The following is a 20,346-nucleotide window of genomic DNA, read 5'->3' on the forward strand; positions in this document are numbered from 1 at the left end:
CATTGAAAAACTAGTGTTGCAGAAGACTACAGTACCCTGGGTAAATTACATATATATTTTTATATGAGAAGATAAACAAATAGAGCTTGGCGAAAGGGTGGGATGAAGCAATTTGTTCCAGTGGCAACCGCAGAAATCGTGCTGACCGTAGGCAAAAGTCATGGATGTCAGGACTTGAACTAACATGACAGGTACAGGACAAATTAGGAATATGGACAGATAAGGTGCTAAAGGCTACCCAAGGAAGTTGTGAAGCCTGCAGCAAGAGAAAGAGAATCATGAGGCTGAACTCAATCTGCTCCAGACCACATTCAGAAAGAAGGAGAAAGCTGCTCAAACTGGGAATGGGTAAAAAGAGAGTGGCTATTCCTAAAATATCAGGACAGATAGAATCAAGTGTTCATAATTTGGGAGAAACAGACAGGGATTAACAGATAAGGCATTAATGACCTATAAAAGGGCTTCAGCGATTACCTATCATGGTGAAAAAGCATATTCAGAATATCTCTGAAAAGCTCAGGTTGATTTGGAGAAAAATATCCACCCGCAATCTGATCGATCACCTGTTTCAATTCTGGAAAGTTTTCATAATATTGCGTAGCATTGTATCTGAAAAATATCAACATAAATTAGCAACATATAATTCGATGTCCTGAGGCAGAACACGTCAAATACATTTTAGGTTTCTGAAAGAACGATTTGATAAACAGCAATAGATATTTAACAGACTGTTTATTATAAATGATTTTAGGAAGAAAATCACATTTCTTCCATTTATCAGTTAATTTTTGTTCCCAATCTTAGCTCAAGATCTTGGGCACTTCTTTTCAATATAAGTCTTTCTCCAATGTTGCTTTTCCTTAGCTACCCCAATTGTCCCTATACCATGATAGCCAGTATTCCATTAATTGGTTGAGTATTAAGAAGGTTCACTAGGCTGATTCCTGGGATGAAGGGGTTCTCTTATGAGGAAAGGTTGAGCAGGTTGGGCCTATACTCATTGGTGTTTAGAAGAATGAGAGGTGATCTTATTAAAACATATAAAATTCTGAGGGGGCTTTACAGCGTAGATGTTGAGGGGATATTTCCCCTCATAGGCAAATCTAGAACTAGGGGGCGCAGTTTCAAAATAAGTGGTGTCGCTTTTAAGATGGAGGTGAGGAGCAATTTCTTCTCAGAGGGTTGTTAGTCTTTGGAATTCTCTTTCCCACAGAGCAGTGGAGGCCAAGTCATTGAATATATTCAAGGTTGAGTTAGACAATTTTTGATCTGCAAGGGAGTTGAGGGTTATGGGCAGCAGGCAGGCAGGAAAGTGGAGTTCAGGGCAAAATCAGATCAGCCATGATTTTATTGAATGGTGGAGCAGGCTCGAGAGAATGCCCTATTCTTGCTCCTATTTCTTATGTTCTTATAATACTATTAGAGGGGACCCAAAAACTGCCAAGTGCACAGAAGCTTGAAGCAAAAAGGTAAACTATTTATAATTGATGTCTTCTTCAATCTTCACCTTAGATAGCATTGCTTCAAAAGCTCCCCTAGATGAAGGTGAAATGAAAGCAGAAGAAATGTTGTACAAAGAGTTATGGCAGGAAATACAGAAAGGCCTATTTCCAAAATGTGCAAGGAGCTCTTTCCTCTTACTTCATACTAATTATGCAGGATTATTCTTATGCCCTTTCCAATGCAGATATATCATTTTTGAACTGTAAACTTCTTCCTTTCTCTCACAGCATATAGGGGCTCAATTATCCTCAGTTATCTTGCCCAAAATTTGGCAGCTTCGCAGCACAAATGGTAGGGAAATGGGGAAATGAGGCCATATTTCCAGTCTTGTAAACAATGCAGTTTATCACAGCAGATATGGCTATTTTTAAAAAATCCATTGAATAGTTACTAAATCTGTTTGTCAGTTTATAGCCTAAGCCACAGTTTGGTGAATCATTTATCCTATCCTCTTCCAAAGTCAGGAAAGATTATGTAAGAGCACAAGATGTAACTGAGGACTGAAATATGTTAAAAGGGGTTTTCTGGCCTCGCTACAAATTATCGAGTTATTGGACAGGTAAAGGCACAGGGAATGAAGACTCACCTACAGGAGTGGTCTGAAATGCCAACTCTAAGAGAAATATCTAGAGTTAAAACTCCAAGACATAACAACCCACTGCTCCTTTCTCCCAGTTTACTCTCCTCTATACTTAAAATTTCCTGGCTCTAATAATGGGTACATTTTAAATCAAACTACAAGTTCAAGCTATTAGTTAAACCTATCTGCACAGAATACATTCCATCCTATGACCCTGCTTGTTCTGTGTATTTACCTATATTCTTTTCACTGCTAGAACTCGTATTTGATTTCCTTAGCCTCTGAACTTTTCCGTTCTGCTGGACTATACTTTATGCTTCAGCTGCCTTGAATCTGCTCCACCACTCAATATCTTAAAGCAACATTTTGCAACTTACAGTGCCCACCCATCATCTGCTGATCTTCAGGATTGTACTTCAGCCTACTGCAAGCTTCTCATCTTTACTTTGCTGTATACGTCCTTGATAGAAATCTACTGTTGCCTGAGCCAAATTTCATTTTTTTCACTGGCTCCTGGACTTTACGGTGAGCTCCACCACTACTTTCTACTGAGATTTTATTCTCTGCTGGACTGCTTCCATTCCACTACCTGGTCTGGTTCAGTTTTCTGCTCCTTTGACAGGATTGAATGATCTCTGCTTTGTTACTACCTCATGTTCCCTGTGGCCACTTATTCTGCTGTTCCATTTGTCCTTCAGAATTCCTCCATCACACTTCATTAGACTGGACCAGCTGCATAAGCTCAGGCTGCTGCACCCAAGCTTGTGTTCTCACTTTTCTAAAACTGTTCTTCAGTCCAGCTCCCTCATCTGCAGTGATCAAATGGATTTACCTTTCACTCTCTCCAGTTTCTGACCCTCCATTGCTCTTGATTCTTTGGTTTAACTCTCTTTGCTCTTGCTCTTCTGCTGGTATTCCTGATCTGCCAATGCACACTGCTAATGCTGGAGGCTACTATGCACCTCTGCTGGACACCTACATCAACCTCTTCTGGTTCATGATCAACTTTCCACTCCTCCACAGGCCTCTGACCAACCTCCACCAGTGTGCTCACTGATACTCTGCCCCTTGAATGCCGCCAGAATCCACTCTGTAACGGTTCCTGAACCTAGACATTGGTTCATGGACACTTCAAGCTGATTCCACTCTGTCTACAAATCAACTTCATATCACTACAGAATCTCAACTTTAACTTGGACTCTTTCATATCACTTCCTTCCTGCCATCTATTTACAACCAGGATTTGACCCTCCTAATTTCTACTGTACCCATAAATTCTGAATTCACTCATTGTTCATTCACATGCGCATTTTGGTGATTGTTCCTTTACTTTTTACTTTTATTTCTCTTTTTTTTAACCTCCTGGTTCTTTCTCTCCTATCTCCTTCCCTTCCTGTTAGCCAGTCATGTTATCGTTCGTTTCTCCTCTTTTGGATACTTTGCCACCGCTAATTCCTATCCTAATTCTTCACTACTCCTCTACTTTTTTGCCACTATCCCAGGCTTGAATCCTCCGTGAATAAGATCGCAGATGCCCTTTATGTCTCTCTTGAGAATATGGAAGGCCCATTGTTGCCTTATGATCATCAACCCTCAATGCTCCATCCTCCTCTCTCTCACCAACTTTCCAATGCAACATGCCCACTCAGGGGCTATCATCAACCTCCTTCCAGTCCTAACTGCCCCACACCACCACTCCCCTTGGATGTTGTCAGCTGATCAAAAATCAGTGCCACCTTCACATTGTCTGTTCATTCAGGAACAAAGCCCTTGCTATCCACAAGCTTATTGTAGATTACAGCATTGACATCCTGGCTCTGACTATAATTTGGTTCATGGGTGGTGAGACCTTGTCCCTTACTTAAGTCTCCCCACCTACTCCACCGGATCCCCTGCAGTGGCAGTTTGGCCCTTATCACCAAGTTACACCTTGATCTCCCCCCACCCTACTACTCTAGTATTTTTCCTCCATCAAGCATCTGACTTTGTTCCACCCCTCTCCTTTAAAATTCTCACTGACTACCACCCCTTCCCATCCTGACCTCCTTCGTAAGATAGCCTCTCTCCATTCATTCCTCAGCTGCTGAACTGAGCAATGCCTTATCATGGGTGATTTCAACTTTCATCTCAGCTCTCTTTGTCTTCCACCTTCTGAATTTACTGCCCTCCCTTAACCTGTCCCTGAATATAAACTTTCCTACTCACAGCCAACCCCCTGATCATGCCTATCGCCTCTAATTCCATGATCTTGATCACAGACAAGATAGCGTTCAAGCTCTTCCTTGTATTCTTCACAATCCATTTCCCCTATCTCTTTCCAACTCCATTTCCTTTTGTATCTGCCTCTAAAAGTCATCAGGGTGGTAGCGGAGAATATTGGAAAATACAGGTGGGTGAGGCCTACCGCCAACTCACTGGACTGCTACTGGCAGGATAATCTTGGCCGGATAGATAGAATAGATGAAAAAGAAGTCCTATTCATTCTCAGAATTTAAACTTGCACATCACAAAGCCAATGATTGTGTTTAATCAACAGTTTATAAATAACAATTATTGTTTATCAGCTGATAGTCAATAAACTATAACCACAGTACCAATTTTAAATAATCAGTTGCACGAACATACTATTTATGAAGTAGATTTTTATACATCAAGCTAATTGATCTGAATTAATAGCAACATGGATCAATAGCCATTTAAATATAACAAGTATACTGCAGATTTGCATTGTGGACTCTCGCTATTCCACTGGTTTGCCCAGCTTTTGGTTCTATTATTATATAACATTATAAATAATTTCTCACGTTCACTACAAACAATATTTGTTAACTTTTAGTGCAAACACACCCTTTCTTGTCCAGTTCGGCGACATCTTGAACCCTCATGCCAAAAATGAACATATTTTTTTCACCAGCTTCCTCTGCCATTTCCACATTTGCTCCATCCATAGTCCCAATAGTCAGGGCACCATTCAGCATGAACTTCATATTCCCTGTGCCAGAAGCCTCTGTGCCAGCTGTGGAGATTTGCTGTGACAGGTCTGTTGCTGGAATAACTGCAAATAGACCCATTGAAATTGATTTAATCTTGATAAAAAGTCAAATGAACCTGCACTTTATGAGGACTGAAGGAAACAATGGCCTATAAATTCAGACATCTAAGCCTCCAATATGGCGAATATGCCCATTAAGAGCCGAAAGATCTGTAGGTTCTCCTAGAAGGGGCAGAAGGCAGAGGGAACAGATTCCTGGGTATGCCAGGCAGCGACATCCAGGAGTGTCAGCCTTGTCACTTGGAGGAAGCTGACCCAGGCACTCAACGCCAACTCCCTCACATCAAGAACTGCACATAATGTCAGAAGTTTAATGGCTTGACCAGGGCTGTCAATGCAGGGTCAAACGGGTATCCTCCAGGTGGCAAGGCTGGAACTCCTGGATAGTGTCATTCTAGGTCCCCACCTGCCAAGAATGAGGCATATTAATTTTCTCATGAACATTGATTTTAATCTGTTACTGGAGTGAAGAAAGGACTTGTTAAACAGATCAGCTGTGGCTGGAAAAGACATTTGCAGGTTAACAGACAGTGCTTGGAAGGACAAAGGATCATTCCCTGACACATTCAACCCAAGTGGACCTTGATCATCAGGTACTATGTGTAAGAGGAGCATTCCAGAGACTGCTAAGGTGATACAATCCAAAACGTGGTCAGACCAGTTAGTCACATGACCAACCTGCTTGGCAACCTGGCTTTTTCTGAATTGTACAAACAGTTTGAACTCAGAGTGTCTGTTTGTCCCTGGACTGAGAAGATCTCTCCCGTCTGCTCCCATATCTTTCTCACAAGCCTCTGAATCCATTGAAGGCACATGAACCCCAGGAGAGAAATGTCTCCTACAGCGAACAAGGTTTAAGAAGAATACTAGGCCCCAACGAAAAGCGAGATCTACCTACAATCAAGGACTCTACAGTGAGCTCGAAGAACCGTAACAAAAATTCTTCAGATGTTGCCTCAAACATTTCCACTTTATCTCTTCTGCTCTTTTCTGTCTATTTGCATGTGTGTATCGCGTATGCATGCTAGTATGGGTGCGTTGTGTATTCGTTAAACCTAAGAAAACCTGTTTGTGCTGGTTTCTTTGCCTTATGATTGGAAAGCAGTTAACAAGGATTCACCAAGAGGGAGCTAAAAACACGGTGTGTTTAAAATTAAACCCTGTTATGGTAAGACCAGGTGATGGCTGAAAGGGAACCCTAGACCTCTTTCTCACCTGGTCGTAACAACAATAGCGTTGTGAATTGAAAACTCATATCCTTTAACCTTGTGGCAGCATATCCTAATATACTGTCAAACTACAGTACCAGTCTGCTTGTTTGCATTCCTCCATTTTTATATGCAAAGATATTCTACTTTAAAAGATCGTCATACTTTGAAGATACCCTGCACACACTATTGAAGTTAAGCTGGCACCAAATTATCATTTTCAAGCTGGCATTGAGTGACACCCCTCATATAATTATATATTTGTATGCATCAGGTTTTAATAAATACCCTTATTGGGTATGCAAAAGTCAGACTATGTATGCAAAGTAAACATATAAGTGGAGTGGAAGGATATGCTTGCAATGTTTGATCAAAACCAACATGCAAGGCATAAACTGATCTATCTGTAGGATTTGAAATCTTATATAATGTGTATCTAAGCGAGTAATGCTTCAAAAGTTTCCATAAGACAAAAAAATCCTGATTTGCTTGTACATTCCATTGATTTAAAAAAAATCAATAGCACTATATGTGACTGAATTTTATAGACATTTGCTGTTGTTCAGGAGCAATGTAAACCTAATTAAAGATTCATAACTATCATGAATGCAAGCAAATCACTCATGCAGTTTATCTGACATCTTTGAGTGACCATATTGATTTCTTACTCAGTTTATTTTCTGCTTTGCCACTCCAGGTCACACTGGGAAGTTTCATGTCACTAGCTCGTTTTTTCCCCATTAAAACTAAAGGAGAGGAAATGATGAACGGGGTGTGCAAGTGGAAAATCAACCCTTTTATATCTGAACAATAAAACATGTAAAAGAAATACATTAAAACTAAATAATTCACACAAAAACTTTAAATTTATCCATAAGAGTAAAAAGAAAAACTATAAAAAGGAAGAAAAGTAAGACAGGATATCAAAGAAGGAGGGAGATGGCATGAGAGGGGACATGTAAGAGTTTTGAAAGTGATTGCACTAAGTTGATGGTGAGGCTGTACCAACTCACCTTGACTCAACGTCTGTCCCTTGATCTCTCCCCACAAATCTGCCTCCACTCTGCTTTTATTATTATACTCAATTTATCATTCCTCAAAGTAATTATTAGTGATCAATGGACCTCAATGGGCCAAGTGGCCTCTTTCTGTTCCGTAAGCTTTCGATGATCAATTCCATGGGAAATCTAGTAGTTTCTACCCCTTGTTGATGTGTAAAATTGCTACCATACTTCTAAGCTTCTTAGCAATACCTTTTTCAGCCAGCGAGACTCTGTAGTTTTCCAGGAAAATGACCTTCAACTTGTTACCAATTATAGGGTCATTGTTCACTACATTTGCCACAGATGTGATGAGTTTAATAATCAACTTAGCCATATAATAGCCAGGAGCAGCCTAGGAAAGAGGGATATTTAAACTTAGAAAAGAAACATTGGTAAATTAGTTAATCAAAGACATGCAAGAAGCTTTGGAAAATTCTTTACATCAAGTTCACAAAAGAAAATATTCCACAAAAGGAACAGAGCTACACAGTTACAGTTTATATTTTAAATTTTGTTTGATATCTCCATGACACAAAACTAGTTTATGATGGTACAGTTCCATAGTTTTGAATGAAAATAAACCAAACACTGAAATATTGGATTGTCACAAAAATATCTGGAAAAAAAGATACAAATCTGGCCTGGGAGCATTCTGGAACTTATGATGTCAAAAAGTCAAGCAATTGATCCAGTGGTTGCTCAGTTATAGCCACGGAGGGAGAAAGGCTCTTCCTCTTCCTTGTTGCATTCATTACTTCTAGTGGTCACTAAGAAAATTACTTCAAGCTGACATCTATAGATTTGAGGCTGCTAATGGATGCTACAGGTTCATAAATTACAGACAGAATTAAATCTTGCTTCAGTACAATGAGGGTGAAGAGCAATACACCCTTACCACTCAGGAAGGTATGCCAAAGGAGAACTTTTGCTTTCCTGGGAGCAATTAACAAAGTTACCAGAAGCTGTAAAGAATGAACTCAGGGAGAGATTAAGACCTGCAACAAAAACTTTCTGAACATCACTATTCAGTAGGGAAAATTATAGGATAATGACTTGAGCCTTGAGAGTAGGATGCACCAAGTTTTCTGGAGATAGTGGAACTAACTGAGTAGACAGAGGACCCTTCAAAGCATGTGATGGGCCAACCCATTTCCTGCACTCGGAAGTTGCCTCAGTGTGAGTCAATACTGGGCAAGAATCTTCCACTTCTTAAAAATATTGGTACTGAATAATGCCAGTATTTTCCCATTCCTTCCAGATAGGGGTGCACCAGGATAGGTACTCTGGCACTGCTAAGGATGTGACCAGAACATATAATTCACTGACAACTCTGCTCTCTTGCGTGGAAGTCATTGGGTCTGGCCACTGGCAGACCTATCCATTGTATGATGCAGAGTCACTGCACTGATGCCAAATTAGTAATCATGGACATTTGAAGGCTTGTGGTACTCAGATGGCCGCTTTGGCACAAAATGGCTTTGTGCCAAATTTGTGTAATGGACTTAGAGAACTTGAAATGGTAGACTCAGGATTAGGCAGTGCAACTGCCAGTGTTGACTGTCCTGGAATAGGTGTTGGGATTTTCTTTTTATGACCAAAATCCACTAAGGCAGTACTAGCATGTACCGGTTGAAAATCAGAGGCAGGTATTTTGATAACAAATATCATAAACATGATTTAAAGTCAAAAATTCTTCTTGCAAATATCATTTTCAGGACCAAAATGCATGAATGCTTTACTGTAATAAAAAAAGAACCAATGCTGTGTCTGTATATGGTGTATAAAGCTCAAACAGCCATAGATCCACTCACTGACTGAAAAGTTGGGGCAGAGCCCACCTGCGCCAGATCTGGAAGCCATGCTGCTATTTTGCGTGGCCCAGGTCCTTAATTGGCCTGTCAGGAGATCCGCCTCTCTGACGCAGGACGCCCTGCCTCCAAGACCTGCTGGCCAGAGACTGGCAGTTCTTCAGTCCCAGCAGCTCCACTGGCAGCGGTGGCCACTGGTGGGACTACACCCAGCGAGAGCAGCCATGATGGATGCCAACCTCGAAATATGTTGAGTTTGAGCTCACTGAGGCTCCGGTGATGGGGCTGGGGTGGGGTGGGGCTGGGTTGGAGAGCAGGGCAGGAGGGGTAGTTTTAGTGGGGGCAAACTGTGCTGCTGGGGCTGTTCTCCATGGGGCACAGGGTGCCCAATCAGGAGGGTTTCCCACTCAGCTCGCAAGGAGCTACAAAGTATTACTGGGCAGCCTCTTCAGGTGCCGACTTAAGTACTTAGGTAAGTACTTAGCCACTTAGGGGCCTCAATTGGGGCGGGCTGTTTGCTACCTCTCCTGCTGCTGATAAAATAGCAGCAAAGGTGGGTAGGCGATGGGCACAGCACCCACTCCATCTGCCACACGATTTTACGTTCTCCCCACCTGCAACACCGTTCCGGGGAGGGTGGGTGACGGGGCATTAAAAATTCCAGCCCTCATTTCAGGTTTAAACAATTAGAGGTAAGAGTTGCGGAAAGGTATCTGTTATGGTCACATGGTGCAATGTGGGTGGCTCCCACTGTTCAACTCCTCACCTGACTGCAGCAATTGTTTTATTAGGGTTTAACCCCTTGGTGTTTTATTTTTTCAAATAAACAGACAGCGATAGGTTTTCTTGTAGTTTTTAAAAAACAGAAAATCAATTGTTTATTGATCAATACGCCTTATCCCGAAATTGTCACAACCGCATACAATCACATTTGCATGCGTGCACACATACACACACGAGACAGATAGAGAGGAAACAAAAGTAAGTGATTTTTTAGTGGGGCGACTTGTTGAATTCTCTTGGAAATCAAGTTCTCAATGGGTGCAGGCCTGATACGATTGTAGCTTTCTCTCTTGATTGAAAGTTCAGTTGAAGGCGGTGGGACGCTTCTGGTTCACTGCTATCTAATGTAGATGTAGGATTTTACAGCAGGGCACGTGTCTTCTGGCTTGCTCAAACATAAGTTACTAGGTGTTGCTTCTCTCTCTCTCTGGCTTTAGGCTGTCTTTTTTTAAGGTAAGGTTGTGTTACCTTTCACCTCCTGGTGGCAGATGCTCTTCTCTTTCTGATGGTGATCGCACAATGGACCAGGACATGGCCACTTCAAACCTTCTTTGTTTCAGAAGAAGACGTTCAATTCTGGAATGTTTTAGGATGGGGTGCAAGTGATACTTATTAGTTTTGAAGATTTGTCCTTTGTCTTTGTCAGACAGTTTGAATACACAAAGGCCTTTGGCAGCCATTTTGGACCATTGTTTACTTATTAAAATAAAAGCTCATTTTTAAAAAGACAAAGTCAGTTTTTCATAATTCTTCAGAGTTAGTCCATAGGTTGTATCATCACACTTCCGGTGTGTGTGACACCTCCCCAACAAGGGAAAAAATGAAATTCCTTGGATTTCATTTTTATGTTGTTTGTTGCTTTGGGTTTAGAAAGGAGGGAAAAAAGTAAGAAAGTTTAGGGTCACACCACTATACATATTCATTTCATTCACTCTTCCATCTTACAACTGCTGCAGTTGATACTGTTTGTAGAAGCCATTTGATGTTCAAGTTTAAGTTTTTCATTATCCTTCCTTTGGGTGAGGTACCATTAGAAAATTGCATTTCTTTTGGTTACGTGTTAAAAAAAGGGGTTGTAGTTTCTCTCGCACCAGTTGATACTACTTTAGGAACTTTAATCTCTAGGAACATGTGATTGTTGGTCAAGCTTGTAGTATGCAAATTTCTGGCACAGCTTGTGGCAAGGTTCCCTGTCTGTACAAGCTTTAAACCCTTAACTACTGCTTCCACAATACATGGCGCTAACCATTCAGCTTCTGGCACATTGATAGTCCTTATTTCTAGGGTGATAGTGGGTGATACATTGTAATTTAACCCCTGCGAGGCATCTGGGATTTCTTCCTGCCCCTTGATCTTGCAGAGTTCTGAATTTAATTTGTTGGGTTTGATGAGTTTTGAATTTGGAAGCTGATCGTTTGATTCTTCAGTGGTAGACACTGACCTCACTTTTAGTTTTCTTGTGATTTTCACAAGTGTGGTTCACTTTAGGGTATGTTACCTTCCCTTTTCATTTTACTTCAGAGATAGGTGTCTCCCTAATCTGCCCCATGTCATCTGGGAGACTGCTCGCAGGTGATTGTCCAGCTTCCACTGCGCTCCCCTGTGACACTTCAACAAGGTGAGACATCTCCCTCACTCTTGGCTTTCCTGTTTGGCAACTTTTCTTGTCCTTATTTAAATCTTTAAAAAAGATTTCAGCTAACCATATCTCTGGTGCTTTTCCTTCAACTTTTGCGGCTCTTATCTTAGATTCTTTAAATCACTTTGGCTCTACTTGGGCCCTTTCAAATTCTTCTGGCTTTATTGCCCCCTGTGGGATTTTTGGGATTTCCCCAGTACTCTGCAGCTGTACAAAGTTTTGTTTGCTCACCTCAGTTTCTCCAGTATCCGTGGACTGTTCTGGACCTTCTGCTTCCTGCCAAGTCATTGCCCAGCAACAGGTCTACCCTCTGCATGGGTAAGCTCAGAATGATTCTGAATGTCACTACTCTGATGACCAACTTACTCTGTAGGTGAATTCTAACTAAGAGAACCTTCAAGCGTTTGCCAGTAAGCCCCTTTACTAATACCGTGGTATTTGTTCTGCTTTCTGGTGGCAATTCTGTCATTTTGGCTGCCAGTAGGATTTGAAAACACCCAGTGTTCCTGGGGATGGTTATCTCCTTGTCTGGTGCTTGGGACAAAAAGGAGTCATTTTTCCTTTGTGTAAAAAGTTCTGCTATGTGCTCTGCTCTTGAGTTATATTAGACAATAGGCTTACCACTTTCAAAGCCACAGATATTGGGCTTGATTGTAGCGCCTCCTACTGGTTTTTGACATACCAACAATTGGAGTGGTCATGCCCAGGTTTGACGCACTAGAAACATATTAGGCAGACCCCTACTAGTTTAGCACCTGGGTTTCTTCTTTTAAAAGTTGGAGGCTGGTCGGGTTTTCTTACCCTGCTTTCCTTTTCTCTCGAGCCCATTTCTGCTTCCTCTGCATCCCTGCTATCTCTCCCTTGCTTGTAAGAGTTACTAGACCAAATTTATTCTGAGTTAGGGATTTGTGTATTAATTCATAGTCGTCGGCCATTTTAACTGCTTCCCTTACTCTTGTGACTCTTTTGTTCTTCAATGTGGGTTCTTATACCACTTGGGATGCTATTTTTTATTTTTTCCGGCAACCTCACTTCTCTCAAATTTTTATATGAGGGTTCTAGATTGAGAGATCATATCCAGGGATCAAAAGCCATAAGTCTTGTGAATTCAAGGTAAGTCTGTGTGGGTCTTTTTCAGGGTATGTTGGAATTTCTCTGTATATGCTTCCGGTACCAGCTCATATGCATTTAGAATTGCAGTTTTAGTTTGTTCATAATCAGAGGAACTTTCTTCTGATAACAGGGAAAGAACTTCACAAGCCCTAACCAGGAACTCGCCTTGTAAGAGGAGAGTCCAAAATTCTTTGCCATTTTAGCCTGGTAGCTTTTTTCTCAAATGAAATAAAATATGACTCAACCTCCTCCTCCTCATTAAATTTTGGCATTAGCCTTGAGTGTCTCAGCACATCAAAGTTTTGTTCTGAATTGGGGATAAGGTTTGAGTGGCTGGTAGCATGCTTACCTTGTGCGTGTTGCCTTTCTAGCTCAAATTTTCTGGCTATATCCTGTCTTTCCTTCTGAAATTGCATCTATTCCCTTTTCATCTGCAACTCTCTTTCCTCTTTCTCCTTCTGAAACTATATCTTTTCCTTTTTCATCTGTAACTGGATTCTTTCTGGAATTATTTTTTCAGATTCGGATTCTAGGCTTTCTTCTTCTAGTTCAGGAGTAAGCTTAACATGGTTGGCGAGACTTTTCATCAGTTCAGGTTTCTTTACTTTTTTTGTTTGAAAGTGATTCCCACCTCTGTAGCTAAGCTTTTTAAATCTTCAATGCTTAATTTGTTTAACTTATCATGGGATATCACTCCCTGCTCTACAAACTCCTTAACATTAAATGTGGCAATTTCTTTTGTTTCTAGCACCGTTGAGAAAAAACAATAGAAGAAAACCTGTTAGTTTATTTTTCCACAATTTTAGAGGTCAATTTTCCTTCCATTTTGCAAATCTCTTGCTTATTTGGCTGTTTAGATCCTGGCTTTGTGCCCCCAATTTGTTACGGCCACATGGTGCGATATGTGTGGTTCCCACTGTTGAACTCCCCACCTGACTGCAGCAAGTATTTTGTTATTAGGGTTTAACCCCTTGGTGGTTTATTCTTCAAATAAATAGACAGCGACAGGTTTTCTTGTAGCTTTTAAAAAACAGTAAATCAATTGTTTATTGATCAATATGCCTTATCCCATAATTGTTGCAACCGCCTCCACTCAACGCATTTTGCTTGTACACACACAAGATAGAGAAGAAAAGAAAGGTAAGTGATTTTTTTTAGTGGGGGAGGAGGGGGAAGGTCACGCTAAACCTGTTGAATTCTCTTGGAAATCAAGTTCTTGATGGGTGCTGACCTGAGATGATTGTAGCTTTCTCTCTTGATTGAAAGTTCAGTTGAAGACAATGGGACACTTATAGTTCACTGCTGTCTAATGTAAATGTAGGATTTTACAGGAGGGTGCGTGTCTTCTGGCTTGCTGGAACACAAGCTGCTAGATGTTGCTTCTCTCTTTTTCTCTCTCTCTGGCTTAATGCTGTATTTTTTTAAAGATAAACCTATGTTACCTCTCACCTCCTGGTGGGAGATGCTCATCTCTCTTTCCCAAGGTGATCGCACAATGGCCCAGGACCTGACTACTTTACATCTTCTTTGTTTCAGAAGAAGATTTTCAATTCTGGAATGTTTTAGGATGGGGTGCAATTGACACCTCTTAGTTTTGAAGATTTGTCCTTTGTCTTTGTCAGACAGTTTGAATACACAAAGGCAAGTCCCTTTTCCTTTGGTGGCCATTTTGGACCATTGTTCACTTTTCTAAAGGTTCATTTTGTAAAGTCAAAGTCAGTATCTCATAACTCTTCAGTTAGTCCATAGTTTGTATCATTGTGCTTCTTATGTGCGTGACAGTATCCCTGATGCAGATGCTACACTGCTAGGACATTTTCTGCACTGCTAGTGAAGGTTAATGTTTACCTACATATTAATTATTTTAGCACTTTAGGACTACTGGTGCTACTCTCAGTCAATTCAGCTCAAGGTAGAGTGCTTTGCAAATTAGATAAGAATTTCTCAATGGGAATACCATTTTCTTAATATCAGGAAGAGGAGGAAAAAGACATGGAAGAGACTAGGTCAGAAGCTCTCAGAAACATAGGAACAGGAGTAGATCACTCAGTCCCTGAAGCCTATTCCTCTAATCAATTAGATCATGGATGATCTCTCCACTTTGGTTCCATATCCCTTAACATCTTTGCCGTTAAAAAAAATCGATCAAAGAACAAAGAAAATTACAGCACAGGAACAGGCCCTTCGGCCCTCCAAGCCTGCGCCGATCCAGATCCTCTATCTAAACATGTCGCCTATTTTCTAAGGGTCTGTATCTCTTTGCTTCCTGCCCATTCATGTATCTGTCTAGATACATCTTAAAAGACGCTATCCTACCCGCGTCTACCACCTCCGCTGGCAACGCGTTCCAGGCACCCACCACCCTCTGCGTAAAGAACTTTCCACGCATATCCCCCCTAAACTTTTCCCCTCTCACTTTGAACTCGTGACCCCTAGTAATTGAATCCCCCACTCTAGGAAAAAGCTTCTTGCTATCCACCCTGTCTATACCTCTCATGATTTTGTACACCTCAATCAGGTCCCCCCTCAACCTCTTTCTAATGAAAATAATCCTAATCTGCTCAACCTCTCTTCATAGCTAGTGCCCTCCATACCAGGCAACATCCTGGTGAACCTCCTCTGCACCCTCTCCAAAGCATCTACATCCTTTTGGTAATGTGGCGACCAGAACTGCACGCAGTATTCCAAATGTGGCCGAACCAAAGTCTTATACAACTGTAACATGACCTGCCAACCCTTGTACTCAATACACCGTCCGATGAAGGAAAGCATGCCGTATGCCTTCTTGACCACTCTATTGACCTGCGTTGCCACCTTCAGGGAACAATGGACCTGAACACCCAAGTCTCTCTGTACATCAATTTTCCCCAGGACTTTTCCAATTACTGTATAATTCACTCTCAGTTTTGAAATTAGCTATTGACCTAGCCTCAACAGCCTTTGGGGGAGAGAATTCCAGATTTCCACTACACTTTGTGCAAAGGCATACTTCCTGATATTACCCCGAAAGGCTTGGCTTTAGTTTTGAATTTCATAATCATAGAGCTGAATTTTCCCCACAGAGGTAGGAAACAGGAGTCGGGTCTGTTTTCGGGTCCCAAACCTGCCTCCAGTGGGAAACTGATTAAAGGCAAGATTTTCACATGGGTGAGCCCCTACTTGACAGACAAACAAGTTCCCTGTCTAATTAAGGGTGTTGAGCAGGCTCTCAAAGCTGGAGGGCCAATAAGACGCCTTCCAGCTTCAAAGAAGCACCCAACTGCAGTACAAGGTAAGTAACTGGGAGGGCACTTCAACAAGAAGTTGCCCTCTCAGCCACTTTTTAAAAATGTTATTAAAAAAAACCAACAAAAAAACAGCCAGGCCACCACTACGTGTTTTTTTTTTGGGGGGTGGGGGGTGGGATCCTCTCTACAGGGCGGCCTTTGGCTGTACCACCACCCAGACAGGCAGGGAGGCCCTGTAGCCTGCCAGGAGCACTGGCACCCCAGCCTGCCACTGGGTGCCTGCCTCCAAAGAGTTGTTCTGACGCCCACCCCTCCCCCACTTTGCATATGGAAACTGGAGGCTGACTGGAAAATAGAACGATAGAAAAATTATGGCACAGATGGAGGCCATTCAGCCCAACGTATCCGTGACAGCCGAAAAAGCTAGCCACCCATTCTAATCCCACCTTCCAGCACCTGGTCCATAGCCTCGCAGGTTACAGCACTTCAGGTGCATGTCCAGGTACCTTTTAAATGAGTTGAGTGATTCTGCCTCCACCACCGTTCCTGGCAGTGAATTCCAGACACCCACCACCCTCTGGGTGAAAAGGATTTTCCTCATGTCCCCTCTAATCCTTCTACTAATCACCTTAAATATGTGCCCCTTGGTAATTGACCTCTCTGCTAGGGGAAACAGGTCCTTCCTGTCTACTCTATCTAGGGCTCTCTTAATTTTGTACACCTCAATTAAGTCACCCCTCAGCCTCCTCTGTTCTAAGGAAAAGAACCCTAGCCTATCCAATCTTTCCTCATAGCTGCAACTTTCAAGCCCTGGCAACATTCTTGTAAATCTCCTCTGTACTCTCTTCAGAGCAATTATGTCCTTTCTGTAATGTGGTGACCAGAACTGTACGCAATACTCCAACTGTGGCCTAACCAGCGTTTTATACAGTTCCAGCATTACATCCCTGCTTTTGAAATCTATACCTCAGCCAATAAATGAAAGCATTCCAGATGCTTTCTTCACCACTCTATCTACCTGTCCTGCCACCTTCAGGAACCTGTGGACATGCACTCCAAGGTCTCTCACTTCTTCTACCCCCTCAATATCCTCCCATTTATTGAGTAGTTCCTCGCTTTGTTTGCCCTCCCCAAATGCATTATCTCAAACTTCTCGGGATTGAATTCCATTTGCCACTTTTCCGGCCACTCAACCAAACCATTGATATCATTCTGGAGTCTACAGCTATCCTCTTCACTATCAACTACGTGGCCAATTTTTGTGTCATCAGCAAATTTTCCAATCATGCTTCCAAATTTAAGTCCAAATCATTAATATATCCCTGTGGAACGCCACTGGAAACCGCTTTCCATTCACAAAAACGAATGCCAGCAGGCATCCTTAATCCCTGCTTAATAAGGCTCTTAACAAGCCTAATTGTCTTCCTGCCTTGTCGAGGTGGGCAGCATTCCCAGGCCCTGAACCCGCATCGTCCAAATGGCTGACATCAAGAACAGGGTCGGTTAGCTGGCCCCATTTGCCTCCGTTCCTGAAATCGGCAGGGCCCGAAGATTCAGCTCCTAGTATCATTATAGCACTGAAGGCGGCCATTCGGCCTTTCGAGTCAATGTCGGCTCTCTGAAGAGCAATCCATTCAGTCCCTCTCCCACTCATCCTTCCCATCTTATGTTCCCCCGTTTCCCCTCCCTGCCCCACCCTCTTCCATTTCATCCTCACCCCCACAGCCTGCTCCCCATCCTCCTTCCCTCCCTGTCACCCTCTCTGAACCCACCCCCCTCCAACTTACCTTCTCCCCCCAGCCCTCTCCACAAGTGTCAGCACCTCTATGTGATCCAACAATATTGTTTTTATGGCTGTGCTAGACATGCGGCTTTCCCAATAAAACTATAGGGTGTGGAAGATGTTTAAAGAAGAATTGTATTTTCAGCAATAAGTTTTCCAACTGTCTGATAATTTTATCTTCATTCAGTTCCAAATTCAATGAATTTTAAATTCTAGTGCACGACTGAGTCCTACATATCAGGAACAGGCTGTACCTTATATTAGCCAGTGGCCAAGGTCACAACAACTGACCTTGGTACTTCTGATATTCTAGGATGGGGGAGGGGAAGAGCAGCAGGGTTCCTGCTCCTGTTTGCTATCCAGTGACATTTGTCAGGAAATGCACCTTTCTGGATGTTGGGTGAGAATGGAATTGAGCTAAGCTGTGCTGCCTACCACAGAGGAATAAAGAAAAGACAGAACTTGCATTTACCTTGTGCCTTTCACGTCTGCAGGGCACCCAAAGCACTTCACAGCCAATGAAGTCCTTTTGAAGTGTAATCACTGTTGGCAGCCAATTTGCGCAGCATGGCCCAACAAACAGCATTGAGATAAACGATCAGATCATCTGTTTGAGTGATGTTGGTTTAGGGATAAATATTGGCTAGGACACTGCAAGAACTTCTCTGTTCATCCTCAAATAGTGTCATAGGATCTTTTATGCCCAATTTGGTTTAATAACTCATTTGAAATAAGCATCACTAACAGTGCAGCACTTCCTCAGTACAGCACAGAAGTGTCATTCAAGATGCACTCAAACCTCTGGTGAAGCTTTCAAAGCTGACTGTGTTTGCACATGAAGAATGTAAGTTTGAGCAATGTAATGTCTTAAGTCACCACTATGTTTGGGGGTGTGGGGCAGGATGGGGGGCAAGAGGGGAGTGTTGCAGAAAAGTAGGAAAGGAAATAAATCTTACCTTGCCACCTATCATAACAGTTCTTGGAACAAATTTCTTGTCTGGTTCTTTTCTAATCCCTTATACAAAATGTAAACCAGTGTTAACAATGTAAATAGAGCATACGGCAGTTCCTTTCAACATACGACACAAGGATGGGTATGACTGGTGCTACAGGTCTTGAAAAATAACATTATGTATATTATAATGCCCTTGCATGAACACCAATATGGCAAACGATACACTTCTGGTGCTTTTGGTCGTGTGTAATCTAGGTGAGAATTTGGAATCTTTTGCACTTGTTTCATGCCTAAAAAAGGGGGAAACGAGATTTAATTTCACCTCCTTCTTTTAAAAGAACCAATCAAACTTGACTTTCTTATGGTGTGTGGAAGATACTTAAATGAAGGAGATATTCTTTTCCTAATTATATGGAGATAAGAACAAGGATATTTCCAAGCATGAATGGACTTGCTCATTGAAACATTGCAATATAAACAATGTGGTTTCTACAGCACAGGAACTGCAACTGATGTTGCAACATTAAAAATGCAAAGCATAAAAATAAATTGGGACTTACGGTTGTACATAACAATGACGTAAAGGCAGTTCATGAGCTGCCGTTTGTACTCATGAATTCGCTTCACATGCACATCAAATATGGAAGATATGTTGACCTTGATCCCATACTCTTTTTCTAGTAAAGAAGCAAGTTTGACTTTATTCTCCTGTTGACACAGTAGGAGAATAAAATGAGAACTATTTCGGTACACAAAACTAGTTTTACAGAACACAGAATTTACATCATTTCAAATACTATACCTGTTTCACGGATGCAACATCACGAATGAATTGATCATTATTCACATAGGCATGCAGCTTCTGTAACTGGCTCAGCTCTTTAATATAGTCCCCTCCTATTTTCTATAGGACATTAAAGAAGGTTAATATCTTGTTCCAAGTTTACAATATAATCACATGTTCTTTACATTTCCAATAAAGCCACAAAACAATTTATCCAAAGTGATTCATTTTCCTTATACAGCGGTATTATGGGGTAGTCTTGGTTTAAGCAGCACACACACAAAATTATCAGAGGACAGATATGGTTCAAATGTTTTTGTACAAAACTACAAATATTCATTAGCAAAACAGGAATCTAGTACCTAAATTTGAACATAAAGTTATTTCTGTGAAAAAGTTGTTGAATTTAGGTTTTCAAGTGTGATCATGACCATAATTACAAATGACCTCTAACCCTTTCTTTCAAAACGAATACATAATAATCTTTGAAGATGACATTTTGCTGGCAGCAGAGTTCACAAAAATAAAAAAAACATGTACATTGTAGGACATTTGACCTTTAAAATAAAAGCACCTTCTATAATCCATGAGTAGAGCTGCTTGATGCCATTCTAGAATGCAAAGTCACTTCCAATATCCACTTAAGATGGTTTTTATGTTATGTTATCCACTTCCCATAAAAAAGCTGTGCCAGCTCCCTAGATGCTTCAGTTCACTTTGATCCTTCAAGTTGCAGAAAATCATGGCTATATGTTATGCTGAGCTAATCCCTACAGGGGTTTGAGAACATAGCTCGATGGGATTTCAGCATATGGAGGACAGTTCTTTACTTAATTTTAGGGAATTTTTTTTTTATTCGTTTCATGGG

The 20,346-nt window shown here is 41.5% G+C and overlaps 1 protein-coding gene across 1 annotated transcript in view; it reads right to left on the reverse strand.

Annotated features, from left to right (window-relative positions):
- Window positions 1-470: 470 nt before the first annotated feature.
- pygl (phosphorylase, glycogen, liver) overlaps window positions 471-20,346 on the reverse strand; it is a 171,013-nt gene continuing 151,137 nt past the window's right edge. The window contains exons 13-18 of the mRNA XM_068038311.1: window positions 19,497-19,598; window positions 19,255-19,402; window positions 18,696-18,754; window positions 7,597-7,738; window positions 4,931-5,138; window positions 471-609 (exon numbers count right to left, since the gene is read on the reverse strand). Coding sequence (XP_067894412.1) covers window positions 471-609; window positions 4,931-5,138; window positions 7,597-7,738; window positions 18,696-18,754; window positions 19,255-19,402; window positions 19,497-19,598 — 798 coding nt within the window. The remainder of the gene's footprint in view (window positions 610-4,930; window positions 5,139-7,596; window positions 7,739-18,695; window positions 18,755-19,254; window positions 19,403-19,496; window positions 19,599-20,346) is intronic.

Source organism: Heterodontus francisci, chromosome 9 (genome assembly GCF_036365525.1).
Source record: "Heterodontus francisci isolate sHetFra1 chromosome 9, sHetFra1.hap1, whole genome shotgun sequence".
Taxonomy (NCBI): Eukaryota; Metazoa; Chordata; class Chondrichthyes; order Heterodontiformes; family Heterodontidae; genus Heterodontus; species Heterodontus francisci.